Source organism: Macaca nemestrina, chromosome 15 (genome assembly GCF_043159975.1).
Source record: "Macaca nemestrina isolate mMacNem1 chromosome 15, mMacNem.hap1, whole genome shotgun sequence".
Classification (NCBI taxonomy): domain Eukaryota; kingdom Metazoa; phylum Chordata; class Mammalia; order Primates; family Cercopithecidae; genus Macaca; species Macaca nemestrina.
The window spans coordinates 84,211,142-84,224,893 of NC_092139.1; the positions used below are offsets into that span (position 1 = coordinate 84,211,142).

The window sequence follows — 13,752 nt, forward strand, 5'->3', positions numbered from 1 at the left end:
CCTGGGCTGACAGGCACAGAGCTGCCCTGGGCCCTGGGGTGAGGGTCAGCACGTGTGGTCTTGTTTCCTTAGATGGCCTGCCTGCGGCTGACCTGACCCCCCCACCGCTGAAGCCCAGGAAGGTCTGGATCATCTACTCAGCCGACCACCCCCTCTACGTGGACGTGGTCCTGAAATTCGCCCAGTTCCTGCTCACCGCCTGCGGCACGGAAGTGGCCCTGGACCTGCTGGAAGAGCAGGCCATCTCGGAGGCGGGAGTCATGACCTGGGTGGGCCGCCAGAAGCAGGAGATGGTGGAGAGCAACTCGAAGATCATCGTCCTGTGCTCCCGCGGCACGCGCGCCAAGTGGCAGGCGCTCCTGGGCCGGGGAGCGCCTGTGCGGCTGCGCTGTGACCACGGGACGCCCGTGGGGGACCTATTCACCGCAGCCATGAACATGATCCTCCCGGACTTCAAGAGGCCAGCCTGCTTCGGCACCTACGTAGTCTGCTACTTCAGCGAGGTCAGTGGTGACGGCGACGTCCCCGACCTGTTCGGCGCGGCGCCGCGGTACCCGCTCATGGACAGGTTCGAGGAGGTGTACTTCCGCATCCAGGACCTGGAGATGTTCCAGCCGGGCCGCATGCACCGCGTGGGGGAGCTGTCGGGAGACAACTACGTGCGGAGCCCGGGCGGCAGGCAGCTCCGCGCCGCCCTGGACAGGTTCCGGGACTGGCAGGCCCGCTGCCCCGACTGGTTCGAGCGTGAGAACCTCTACCCGGCCGATGACCAGGATGCCCCGTCCCTGGACGAAGAGGTGTTTGAGGAGCCACTGCTGCCTCCGGGAACCGGCATCATGAAGCGGGCGCCCCTGGTGCGCGAGCCTGGCTCCCAGGCCTGCCTGGCCATAGACCTCCTGGTCGGGGAGGAAGGAGGAGCAGCAGTGGCAAAGCTGGAACCTCACCTGCAGCCCCGGGGTCAGCCAGCGCCGCAGCCCCTCCACACCCTGGTGCTCCCCGCAGAGGAGGGCGCCCTGGTGGCCGCGGTGGAGCCTGGGCCCCTGGCTGACGGTGCCGCTATGCGGTTGGCACTGGCGGGGGGGGGCGAGGCCTGCCCGCTGCTGGGCAGCCCGGGCGCTGGGCGAAATAGCGTCCTCTTCCTCCCTGTGGACCCCGAGGACTCACCGCTTGGCAGCACCCCCATGGCGTCTCCTGACCACCTTCCAGAGGACATGAGGGAGCACCTCGAAGGCTTGATGCTCTCGCTCTTCCAGCAGAGTCTGAGCTGCCAGGCCCAGGGGGGCTGCGGTAGACCCGCCATGGTCCTCAAAGACCCACACACGCCCTACGAGGAGGAGCAGCGGCGGTCAGTGCAGTCTGACCAGGGCTACATCTCCAGGAGCTCCCCGCAGCCCCCCGACGGACTCACGGAAATGGAGGAAGAGGAAGAAGAAGAGCAGGACCCAGGGAAGCCGGCCCTGCCACTCTCTCCTGAGGACCTGGAGAGCCTGAGGAGCCTCCAGCGGCAGCTGCTTTTCCGCCAGCTGCAGAAGAACTCGGGCTGGGACACGGTGGAGTCAGAGTCAGAGAGGCCCAGTGCATGAGGGCGGCTCCCCAGGGACCGCCCAGATTCCAGACTTGAGAGAGGAGTGTGTGTGCACGTGGATACACAAGTATTCGTCTGTGTGTACATGTCTGCTTGTGTATTTGTTCGTGTGTGAAGTGTAGGTTTTAACATGTAGATGTCTGGATTTGAATCCCAGGCATCCCTCCTGAGTTTTCTTCCTGCAGCCATCTGGTTATCTTCTCTCCCCAGGGAATCCACACAGCCCGCTCCCAGGAGCTAATGGTAGAGTGTCTTTGAGATGCCATCATTTATTCATTCAGCATTTATTGTGCACCTACTATGTGCCAGGCATTTGGGATACCGAGATAAATTGCATGTGGCATGGCCCCAGCCACGAAGGAAATTAACCGCTAGTGCCAAGGACACATTAACGAACAGGATGGGCTGGGCACGGTGGCTCACGCCTGTAATCCCAGTACTTTGGGAGGCCAAGGCAGGTGGATCACTTGAGGTCAGGAGTTTGAGACCAGCCTGGCCAACATGGTGAAACCCCATCTATACTCCAAATACAAAAATTAGCCGGGTGTGGTGACACACATGCCTGTAGTCCTAGCTACTTGGGAGACTGAGGCAGGAGAATTGCTTGAACCTGGGAGGCAGAGGTTGCAGGGAGCCGAGATCATGCCGTTGCACTGCAGCCTGGACAACAGAGCGAGACTCCATCTCAAAAAAAAAAAAAAAAGGATGGTCACATGAGGTGTAAAAGCTGAATGGGCCGGGTGCAGTGGCTCATGCTTGTAATCCCAGCAATTTGGGAGGCCAAGGCATGTGGATTGCTTGAGCTCAGGAGTTCAAGATCAACCTGGACAACATAGTGAGACCTTGTCTCTACCTAAATTTTTTTTTTAGCCAGTCATGGTGGCACATGCCTGTAGTCCCAGCTACTCGGGAGGCTGATGGGAGATGATCACTTGAGCCCAGGAGGTGGAGGCTGCAGTGAGCTATAAAGGTACCACTGCACTCCAGCCTGGGCAGCAGAGTGAGACCCTGTCTCAAAAAAATAAAGTAGGTTGAGTGGAAGCCTGCCCAGGGCCATGAGCATGCACAGGAAAGGCACCCAGGCCAGGGAGGATCCCGGAGGAGATGCCGGAGCTGAAGGATTATGGTTGGGGAAAGCGCAGTCCTGGCAAGGAAGCAGCCTGTGGGTAGGTGCTGGAAGGTGAGTGGTGTGAGCGTCAGGGAGCTGCTGGTGGAGCCTGGAGGGGAAGGAGAGGGGCAGTGAGAGAGATCACAGGTGGGGGTTGTGGGGGGTGTCACCAGAGCTCAGGCTGGGGACAGCCTTGTGGGCATCAGTCCCGAGGCCTGGGGCACCTTTCGTCTGATGAGCTGTCCCTGTGCATGGAGAGAGGCTGAGGGCTAAACACAGCTGGATGTCACCTGAGTTCATGTATAGGAAGAGAGAAATGTCAAGGTGAAACGTAAAAGTGTCTGGCAGGAAGGTGAGTCTGAAGCCCTGTACCCACATTCCGACTATCAGTGGGGAGCTGTTAGCAGGCAGGATTCTTCAGAGCAGCTGGGCTGGAGCTCCCCTGAGCTCAGGAAGCCCCAGGGTGCAAGGGCAAGGAAATGAGGGGTGGTGGGCATTGAAGATCTGGGCAGACCTTGTGTGGGAAGAGGAAGGGGTGCTGCTGTGACTTCAAGGTCTGAGGTCCAAAAACAGCATTTGAAAAGAGACTCTGAAGCCAGTGTTGGAAGAATTTGTTCCTGACTGAAGTACCTCCTAGGGGTAGGCTGGAGGCTTCTGGCTTCAGGGTCCTGAGGAACACACTGAGGTGCCCTCTGACACTAGAATAGGGTGCCCTTCATTCCTACGCCTGAGTCCTTCACTATATTTCCAAGCTCCAGTGAGGAGGAAAGGATTCGGAAATGGGACAGGAGAGCAAACAGGACAGTTGTGTGTGTGTGAGCATGTGTGTGTGCACGCATACATGTACCTGAAAGAGATTATCAATAAAAGTGCATACATTTGTTGATCTGGTAAGAGTTTCTAGCAGTTGTCTAGAGTCACATATTGTAGGTCAAGAAGTTGCTACTTGAGTTTACCTAGTGGCAGCAGGGCCACCAAAGCTCTGTCTCCTAGACAGTACATGGCCCATAATCCACCCAACAGCAGCAAAGGACCAGGCAAGGGAGAACAGGAGCAGAAGCCTACCAGCCACTAGCCTTTTGGGCTCAATCTCTTCTCCAGTAATCCTGGAGAGGGGCTTCATTGGGTCTAGACACCTACCATGCATTCTGTGACCTTTCCCTAGCTTCCAATAAATACCTGTTCGACGTCCGGAGTACAGATACCACGATGCACTCTTCCCTGCCTAGAGCACATGTTCCCATCTGCTCCCATTCCTCACGAGCCTTGAATTCTAGCTCTTCTGGCCTTTGAGCCCATGCCAGTAAATGTCCCGATGGACGTTGCCCACTATCTCCAGGGCAGCTGCCTTTGTTCCCCTAATAGCTTTATTGGAATACAGTTCACTTACCATACAATCCACAATTGACCCTGCACAATTTGATACCGTTTCATATAGTCCCAGTTCAGCAGCCATCAGCACAATCAATCTTAGAGTTTATTACCCCCAAAAGAAACCCAGCCCCCTTAGTCACCACCCCAGCCTCCCCATCCCTAGGCTACTTTGATCTCTGTAGACTTGCCTCTTCTGGACATGACATACAGAAAGGAGTCATAAATTCTCCAGGGCGTCTATTTCTTCTTTAATGTCATTCCCTGTTTCTCCTTTACATTCCCTCCCCGTTTCCTGGGCCTAGTCTCACACTGGTCCTTGCTTACCCTAAATGCTATTAATTCCATCACTCTGAGTGTGGTATCTGCTCTCAGCCGAATGCCAAGAGCTTCAAGAATGTGTATAAATAAAGCCACACCTTTATTTTTGTATTATTCTGAACCATGGCTACTAAATTCTGTTTCACCAAGAAATGTCTCTCTAAGAACAAATGCCCTCCACGCTGTGCCCCTCCCACCTCTTCAGCTCCTCTCTTAAGTACAGTGTGCAAAGGTGGTTCTGACTGGGAGAGAAGCAGCAGAGCATCTAACCATGCCTGTGTCCAGGCCAATTATGCATGAGGCCACCAAGCAAGCTCCCAGCTCCCACAGAGAGTTTCATGACTTCTTCCTGCCTACTGTCTTGATCCTAGTTTTTTTTGTTTGTTTGTTTAAAAAGGAATAACTGATTCAAAACCAGTTTCTCTTTTCTGCGTAGGAAGGTCCTTGAAGGTGTTTAGGGTCTAAAAAGGGTTGTGTTCAGTCTCTGAAACATCCATTCAGCAGTTTGAGCTGGGATCTCTGAATGCAAGGGTATGATGGATATACTACTTTCTTGCTTTTGTTGTGTTTTGGTTTTTTGTTAGTTTTTAAGTCGGGGTCTCTCTGTCACCAGGCTGTATTACAGTGGTGCAATTATGGCTCACTGCAGCCTCGACCTCCCAGGCTCAAGCAATCCTTCCACCTCAGCCTGCCCAGTAGCTAGAACTACAAGCACGCACCACTGTGCCTGGCTAATTTGTGTGTGTGTGTATTTTTTGTAGAAACAGGGTTTCACCATGTTGTCCAGGCTGGTCACGAACTCCTGGGCTCAAGCCATCTGCTCGCCTCGGCCTCCCAAAGTGCTGGGATGATAGGCATGAGCCCACCGTGCCTGGCCTTTCCTATTTATCTTTGAAAATTAAATAGGGCATAAGAGAGAAGAAGATGTACTTACAATGCAGTGGGCTGTTTTAACTCTATAGCCTTTGGGCTCTGTGCTTGGTGCTCCCCATCCTAAATAAACGAGGGGTATGCAGGGCCCTCTTCTGCCTTAGCGCCCTGCCAGCTGGGACTCCAGCGAGACCCGGGGCACCTGAGGGCAGAGTGAGATGGAGGGCCGCTGCTCCAGCAGCCAGGCCTGCGTCCCACAAGTCAGGTGTGTCGGACAGAGGGTCCTTCCAAAGAAGAGGCAGCAGGGTTGGGGGCTGGCCAGCTGCTCATCCGCCCTAGGTAGCTTGCTCCTCTGTAAACTGGGTGGGGCAGGAGTTCCCACCTCATGGGGTCCTGGGAGGCCTGCAGTATCCCTGAGTGGCACCAGCCTGCTTTTGGGGCAGAGCAGTTTGTGCCCCCTGAGGTACCACCGAGCCTCGTTCCCTGCTATTAGATATTGCTCTCTCCCTCCAGTGTTTGCCTTTTCAGATTATAAAAGTAATACGTGTTCCCATACTTGGCATCTCTCAGAAGCTCAGGAAGTATGTGGCTGAGTGAACATGTCCGTTGTGGAAAAATGGCGACAATATGGATTCCATGGGTATATTTTACAGAAGATAAAGAAAAGCAACTACCCCTAAACCCATGGCACAAGCTGTTAATGTTAATTCTGTACCCGACACTTTGTCCACGGGGCCTCCCCTCACTCTGCAGTGGCATCCAGGTCCATCTTGCCCTGCGCCTCTGCGTGGCTCTCCATGCCCCATCGCCTCTCCCAGATCCTAGCACTGGGTCCACACTCTCACCCTGTCCATTTAGATTGATGAAGGCGAGCAGTCATCCGGGTGGGCCAGTCTTCCCTGTGAGAGGAATGTGCAGTCTCCTGTCTCGTGGTTTGAAGGGTGCCAGGAAGCCTGGCCCAGCCCACCTCTCCCTGGAGTCCTTCCCAGGAGGAATAGCCCCTTAGGTCATTGACAGTAGGATGAGTTCGCTCACTGGATCCTTCCTCTCTGATGAGACAGGAAGAAGGTACACAATGACCGGAGGAGAGGGAGTAGAAGGAGGGACGCAGGTGGCTGGCTGGCCCCTACATTTGCCTGCTTCCTTGCATGGGTGTCCCACTGGCCGCCTCTGCTCACCAGTGTCAGGGGATTCTCACAGAAGATGAAGACAGCCCCTGCTTTTTTGCTAGCATGGCTGAGCTTTCATGGAAAGGAAGTGGGACCCAAGCAACAGCCGACCACTAAAGGTTGCATGGAGCAGTGCAGATGTGGGAGGAAGAAGGGTCTTGGTGCACACTGGCTTTTCTTCCTGACTGCGGTGCGGCATTGTGCCAGCTACCTCCTCTTTCTGGACCTCAGGAAAATGGAGAGAAAACAGCCCTGAAGGTGTCTGTGAGGAGGGAAGGGGCTAATGTGCAGAGGGCCTGACAGTCAACCACATGCTATATTTTCCTGTTCTTCCTTAGGGCGAGAACTGCATGGCCAGACTCAGGCAAGGCCTAGGTGTGGGCTGGGCATGGCCTACACATGAAGAGATCACTCCGCATCCCTACTGCACCTGTCACAAAGCGCCTTCTGATACGCCTGGCAAACCAAAATCGGTGAGCGCCAGCTTACTTCCCTAGAAGACATTTCTAAACATTCATAATATGTTTGGTCAAATTAATCACCTAATTTTGCATCCATTCCAGGGACAAATGAAGACATGGTCCTATGTTGCTCTGTAATTATTTTCTATGTAAATTTTGTTGCTTGTTACAATTATACGTCTTAGGGGAAAGGACCATTTCACATGTGTCACCTCATGTAATTCTCACCATAGCCCTGATTGCTCCTGTTTTATAATGACGAAGTTCCAGTTGATGGCCAAAGCCACAGCTAACGAGAGGAGAGAGCCCAGGCTCCCAGGAGCTTCCACTCTCAGACCTTGCCTCTCGGGCTCTCCTGAGTCAAACCCCTGTGTAGCCTTTGGCACAGCCAGAAGCATCAAGCTAGGGTCACAACACAGAGAGGGGCCGTGTGATACTGGCTGCCTCTGTGCTAAGAAGACCATTCTGTGTTTATTTTGGTGCAGACCCAATGTTCTTCCTTAGACTTAATACTACCCTTCATGTTAAAATAAAACCAAACAAAAACTGGTGGCTTTGTTCTTACTCATACGTATGAATCTGTGCTTCTGGCTGGGGCAAGAGTGATAAGAGGAGGGCACAGTATTTAAAAATTAGTTTCTCAAGATGTTCCCCCTTTGGAAAGCTACTCTTAGAAAGAAATAGGAAGCCGGGCGTGGTGGCACACCCCTGTAGTCCCTGCTAAGGCAGGAGGATTGTTTGAGCCCAAGAGTTTGAGGCTGCAGTGAACTACGATGGCGCCACTGCACTCCAGCCCTGGTGACAGAGTGAGACCCTGTCTCAAAAAGAAAAAGAAGGAAGGAAAGAAAGAAAAGTGCGAGAGCGCCCAGGGCGTGAGAAAAAAATCACTCTCAGGCTGAGTCCATTAGAGCCGAGCTGGCTGTGCCAACAAAGCCTGTCAGACACTCACCAGCTCAGGCCACAGCCTCACTGCCTCCCTCAAAAACATGCCAACTGCCTAGAAGGAAAGGGCCAAGGTGTACCCCTAATGTGAACACAAACCTATAAAATAATGGCGAATGTCAGAGTGACATTTAAGAATTTTGTAAGGAAACCAGGACAGAAAAGATCTTGAAACAAACCACACAGGAAGCTTGTCACAAGCCTCAAGTTTTTTATTTTCAGAACAGAGTCTGGTTTTATTTTTAAAAAGAGAAGGAAAAAAGTGATAAATGCTAGTGAGGTGCCACTTCCCTCCTTCTTCCAGGCTCTAACCGCCAGCTAGCTCTCTTTCACAAAACCCACGGATGCAGAATCAGGGCGTGTTAAAATGGAACAGTCTTTAGAGAGGGTCTAGTCTTTTGAAAATAAGTAAGGATCTGGGGACTCACAGAGAGGAAGGCCCTGACTTGCTGAAATGTTAGGGGTAGGCGGTTCCCAAAATTCTGAGCCCAGGATCCTTTTCTGTGAACTATGCATGGGCTGGCATTGACCTCGGAAGACAGTGCACCGCCTTGGCTGTCAGGCCCATGGGGAAATCTCACGTTTGCCCCTTCACTAGGGATGCCCTAGAAAGCAAGGCAAAGGAAGCTTTAGGGGTCATCATGAATGGGGCCGGGAAAGTGAGTGCAAGGACTCAAGAAAAACACAGCAGAGGAAGGGACTGACCCTCTGAGCACACGGTGCTTGACCCATGTGTGAAAAGAGGGTGACTGGGGCTGAGCTGGGGGCCTGGTGTCTGCCAGAATTGGCCCAGTTGCCATCAGCCTCTTGACATATCCAAGGAAGTGGCAGCTCATTGGAACTTATCACAGCCTCCCACCAAAAACCTAACAGTACAGAGATTTTACAGTCAGGGAGGCCCAGCAGGAGATGGCCATCCAAACAACAGGAAGGGGACAAGTCAGGGGGCCAGCCAGCAGCTGGCCATGGCTCAGACACAATGTCCTTTCACAGTCACTGAGATTAGGTAGCAGAGAAACAGAGCAAAGCTGGAGAGAGGACATGGGAACAGGGAGCAGCTGTTGGTACCCACCCAGGGCCTAGGCCCCAGAACCTTGAGTACAATCAAAGGGAGAGGAGAGGAGTCAGTGGGAGCAGAGGAAGAAGGCAGAAAAAAAACCAATTAAGTGTGAAATTCAGCCAGCTATTGGGCCACATAGGGTGAGGGACTGGAAGCACAGATTGTGTGTGGAGTGTAAACATTTTCCGCTGCTGTTCCCTGCTCTGAGAGCACGAGGAGGCTCAAGAGAACTCTGGTCCAGCCTTCTGCCCCTCTTACGTCTGTCTACATGGGTGTCTTCTGTCCTGAGCCCCGAAGCAGTTGGAAGAGGGGGCTTCCAGCAGGAGGCGGGGGCTTGGCCTGGGTGCTGAGTTAACGGCCAGTGACTTGGCACTTCCGGCCCTCCCTGTGCACTCTGCAGCTGTGCCAGGCCCTGCCCCACAGTCAGCCCAGGCGCCCAAGCCCTCCCTCTGGCCTTCTCTGCTGGGGCTTCACACACCCAGTGCAGAGCAGCGAATGTTCTGCCGGTGCAGCCTGGCTGGCTTCTCTCCCGGCCACCTTTACAGGGAGCATCGGGACCAGGGCTTTCAAGAGCCACAAACTCAAAGAATGTGAGAGTTGAAATTACCTTCAACCTTAGAGATCACTCATCTAACTTCTACTTTTTTAATGTGAGAAAACAGGCCCAGAAAATAAAAATGATAGTCACTCAAAGCCAACGAGTGACAGAATCAGAACTAGAATCCACATCTTCTGGTAACTTGTCTAGAGTTTATTACGCTACATAAAACTTCCCAAACGTAAGAAGGGAGAAGGGGAAACAAAAATTCTTCAAGTTTCACCCCCACCACATCCTGTTGAGGGTGGAGGGAAGTGAGTATTTCCTGGCCTTGTTAGCTGCTGTCCTCCTGCACCCTTAAAATATGTAAAAATACTTATCCTGCCTCAAAGATGGCAACAGTGACATTCCACACCAAGACTGTAAGTGCACAGTCCCCGGATGTCTCCTGTCATCACCCTCAATGGGAGGAATTCTAAGAGGGAAAGTTCTGCAGCTTGCCTTGGCCCTAGTGAGACTCTTAACCAGACCACAGGCGGGAGGTCACCACCTCACTTTCTGATCTACACTTCCTAGAGGAACGACAGGTGGGGAATGGGACTTCCTACTCCCTTGGGCCCATGGGAGGCCCAACTTCACAGCCATCCAGGAACCCCACCAAAGCTATTACTCTAAGCCCAGATCCGACCCAGTTGGCACCAAACCACAGGAAGGATAAGAGTTCTAGGTGCAGAGGGAGGAACAGACAGAGGCCAAGCCAATGGCTGATACTCCGCAGACCCTGTAATAACACTGGCACCAAACCCCAGCTGGAGCCAGTGGCCATGGCAAATGCAACTTCTGAGTATTTTGTCTTCATTTTTTGCAAGCAGCATCGGTGCATGATGCAACAAAAGTTGAAAGCACGGAGGTAGAAATGCTCGCTCACCCAAGAAAGGGTGCAGTTTGGTCCTTAGAGAATGGATACCCCCCCCCCTCCCTGAGCTGAGAAGAGAGGAGCAGGATTGAGGAAGATCCTGGGTGAGCTTCTCCCTTCAAGGGGAGTACCTGGGCAGCTCCCAGGGGCCCAGCTCTTCCTGGGAATTCATGGTCACAAATCCAGGCAGAAAAGAGGAGGGTGGTGGTAAGTATGGTGTAGGGGGCAGGGCATCCCCAGATCTCCTACCTGTTGCAAAGGGCCACAGGGTGGACACAAGAAAACAACACTACACACACAGAGACATACACTTTGTATCTATCACCTGGAAGAAATCCAATAGACACATCAGTGGAAAAGTAGGTTCTGGGTCAATTTCAAGGCATGTGACAATGGCCACTAACCACAGCCTAAAAGAGGCTGGCACTTCTAAGCAAGGGAGAAGGTCCAAGGCCCAGCACCCCTCTCCTCCTAATGGATGGGAATTAGAGTGGAGGTGGGCAAAGCAAGAAGCAGAGGTACCAGCCCTTGGAGGTCAGGATTGGGGTAGGACAGGAGGAGAGAGTAACTGCACCTACCTCCCTCACCATTAACTGCTGGTTTCCCTCCAAGCTGTCCTCACCCCAGGGGTGCAGAAGGACACCCTGGCCCTTAGCCCTGAAAAGGGTTACCTCTTCCAAATACAGCCTGATCAAATCTGGGCGACAGAAGGTAGAAGACAAGGGGGTTGGGGACTCTCAACCCAAAACCAAGGACCCATGCCCTTCACCCTCAATTATGGGAGGCCACAGCCAGGGTGTTGACATAGCCATGGGCACCCCCCTCGTTCTCCGAGATGCAGTGGCCCAGCTGGGAGCCTCCCTGAGGTGGTGGCGGAGGCGGTGGAGGGGCGGAGGGCGGAGCACCATAGCCCCCTCTGGCCCGACTCGGGGAGGCCCGACTGCCCCGGTCCCAGCAGCCCTCCAGGGCTTCCAAGCCGCGGCAACCGAGGAAGAAGAGGTTCTTGAGCATGAAGATGGAGAGGGGCTGCTGGTAGCTGACCACCAGGAGGCAGCGCAGCGCCAGCAAGGGCACGTCTACCAGGCAGCCGCCCAGCAAGCGCAAAAGGCGGCTGCAGCTGCCGGGCCCGGAGGCCTGGCCCCAGGATGCCGCCGCCGCCGCAGCCGCGGCGTTGAGCTCGTAGAGCCAGAGCACCGGCGAGGCGAGGGTGAGGAAGTAGACGGCGATGAGCAGGTAGCGCAGGTGCGCGGGCAGTGGCACGCGGCCCTCCAGCATCAGCTCCACCAGCGTGAAACTGTCTAGCAGGTCTAGACACGTGCCCAGGAAGCATCCAGCCGCGCGGTGCCGCTGGGGCTGCAGCAGCAGGGGTCCTGCCGATCCCGGGGGTGCGCCCGCCTCGCTGATGGCCCGCACCAAGCTGTAGAGCAGGGGCACCGACAGCGCCATGGTGAGACGGAAGCCCGTGGTGCCGAAGGGCGCGCGCAGCTCGATGAGGTCTAGGATAGACGTGCCGAGGATCAGCACCACCTTGGGAGTGAAGGCGATGGAGTAGATAAGCCAGGCCAGGTAGGCGAAGGCGAACTCGCCCGCTGCCGCAGCCGCCCCCAGGCCGCCCCCTGCGCCGCCGGCGCCCCCGCGGGCTCCGCGCGCCTTGGCCCCAGCGGTAGCAGCCGAGGGGGCGGGCAGGTGCAGGGGCGGCGCGGCGTGGTGGTGGTGCAGGTGGTGGTTGTGCGCGCTGCTGGCCACTCCGCCCCGACGGCCCCGGCTGTTCTTGGCGAAGAAGATGGCCCAGCCCACCACCACCACCAGGTCAGTGGCGATCCAGGAGCACCAGTACAGGTCGGTGACGGCGATGAGGTACAGATCCAGCAGGCCACCCTGAGCCAGCAGCAGCACCACGGACAGCGCCTGGTAGCCCCAGCGGCACCTGGGACTGGGGGCGCAGCCGCGGCGCCTACCCCTGCGGCCAGAGCGGTCTGGGCAGCCGCAGCAGCAGCAACACGGGCAGCAGGAGGCGCCGCTGCCAGTCCCGGTGCCGCCCGCGCCCCCCGCCGAGCGGCTCCCGGGGCCCCCGACGGCCCCGGCCGCGGCGCCCCCGCCGAAGTCCGCGGCTGTCATGCTGCAGGAGGAGGTGGGCGTGGAGGTGGAGGAGGAGGTGGCGGCTGAGGAGGAGAAGGCGGCGGGCGCTGGGCCGGCCGCGGCGCCCACCTGAGTCGGTGGCCCCAGGAGCGCGGCGTTGGGCACCAGCGGCTTGCTGACGCTGAGGCTCTCGTCGTCGTCCTCGCGCTCAGCGCCCGTGCTGCTGCTCGGGGAGCCGCCGCCCCCGCCGCGTCTGCCGCCGCCTCCCCCGCGGCTGGTGCTGGTGCTGGTGCTGCTGTCGCCCGAGCCTCTCCGGCCGCGGAAGGAGCCCCCGCGGAGGAAGAGGGGCTGCAGCCGGGCGGCGGCCGGGGGCGGCGGGAAGGAGCCGGACGCGGAGGAGACCGAGCGAGGGTGGCCGAGCGCCGGGCGCATTGTCCTCCGAGGGGCTCTGGGGCCGCCCAGCTGTTCCCTCCCCGCCAACCCCGGGCGGGCGAGGCGGCCGAGGCGGCCGAGGGGAGCCGGGGCCCGCCGCCTCCCCAGCAGCGGGGACTCGCACCTGGGCCGGGCGGCGGCGAGATCCGGACTGGAGCCACTGGACTGGGCGAGCCGGGCCGGGCGGCCGGGAGCGGGGACAGGCGGGGAGCCTAGCGGACCGCGGTGACGGCGGGCGAGGCGGGGGCGGGGCGGGGCGGGGAGCTAGTCCCGCCGAGAGGGAGGGAGGCTGGCGGCGGGGAAACCAGGACTGGATTCCAGGGGGAGAGGAGGCGGCGAGACCAGAGGAGGAGAAAGCGCGGCACACTGGATCAGCGGGAAGAGAAGGGGCGGGGGTGCCGTGCGTCACGGTCGGGTGGGGAGCCCCATGGCCTAGAGGAAGCAGGAGGCGCGAGCAGCCGCCAGGGCGAGGCGACCCCGTGTGGGGGGCCTCCCAGGGAGCGCGGAATCCTAAGGAAGTCGCTGGGAGTCCCACCGGCTGCACCGCAGGGCGTTAGTGCCTAGAGGGCTTCGGTGTCCCCAAGCGATGGGCTCAAGCTATAGGGCGGGCTTTGTACCTGGCCTTCTCAGCTCTGAGGCAGGCGGAGGGCAGCTTCGCCTCCACCCTCCGTCCAGCGCCCTTCCCACGGGGCCATCCGCCTCTCCCTAAGGCAGTAAAAACCAGTGGAGTCAGGCAAAAAGGGCCAGGGCAGCAGCCCCGACCTGTAGTCCTAAATTTCCATGTACCCAACCCCGGGGTCACGAGCCATCTCTGGGACGACCAGATTCCAGCGGATGGAGAAGTTCCCTGAAAACACCTGCCTGGGAGGAGAGACTAGGGAACGGGACTGGGCAAATGGC

The 13,752-nt window shown here is 56.9% G+C and overlaps 2 protein-coding genes across 3 annotated transcripts in view; one reads left to right on the forward strand and one right to left on the reverse strand.

Moving 5' to 3' along the window:
- LOC105480764 (interleukin 17 receptor A) overlaps nucleotides 1-7,475 on the forward strand; it is a 31,079-nt gene extending 23,604 nt beyond the window's left edge. Inside the window, exon 13 of the mRNA XM_011739945.3 lies at nucleotides 73-7,475. Coding sequence (XP_011738247.2) covers nucleotides 73-1,583 — 1,511 coding nt within the window. The 3' untranslated portion in view covers nucleotides 1,584-7,475. The remainder of the gene's footprint in view (nucleotides 1-72) is intronic.
- A 543-nt stretch (nucleotides 7,476-8,018) lies between these two features.
- Nucleotides 8,019-13,495, reverse strand: TMEM121B (transmembrane protein 121B). Of its 2 annotated transcripts, XM_071079972.1 has the most exons (2): nucleotides 12,550-13,491; nucleotides 8,019-11,868 (listed from the first exon to the last, which is right to left on the reverse strand). In XM_071079972.1, the coding sequence occupies exons 1-2, from the start codon at nucleotides 12,850-12,852 to the stop codon at nucleotides 11,113-11,115; spliced, it is 1,059 nt and encodes a 352-aa protein (XP_070936073.1). In that variant the 5' UTR covers nucleotides 12,853-13,491; the 3' UTR covers nucleotides 8,019-11,112. The 2 variants fall into 2 exon arrangements, with proteins under 2 accessions (XP_070936073.1, XP_011738244.1); XM_011739942.3 differs by having other exon boundaries at nucleotides 8,019-13,495.
- Between the last annotated feature and the right edge of the window lie 257 nt (nucleotides 13,496-13,752).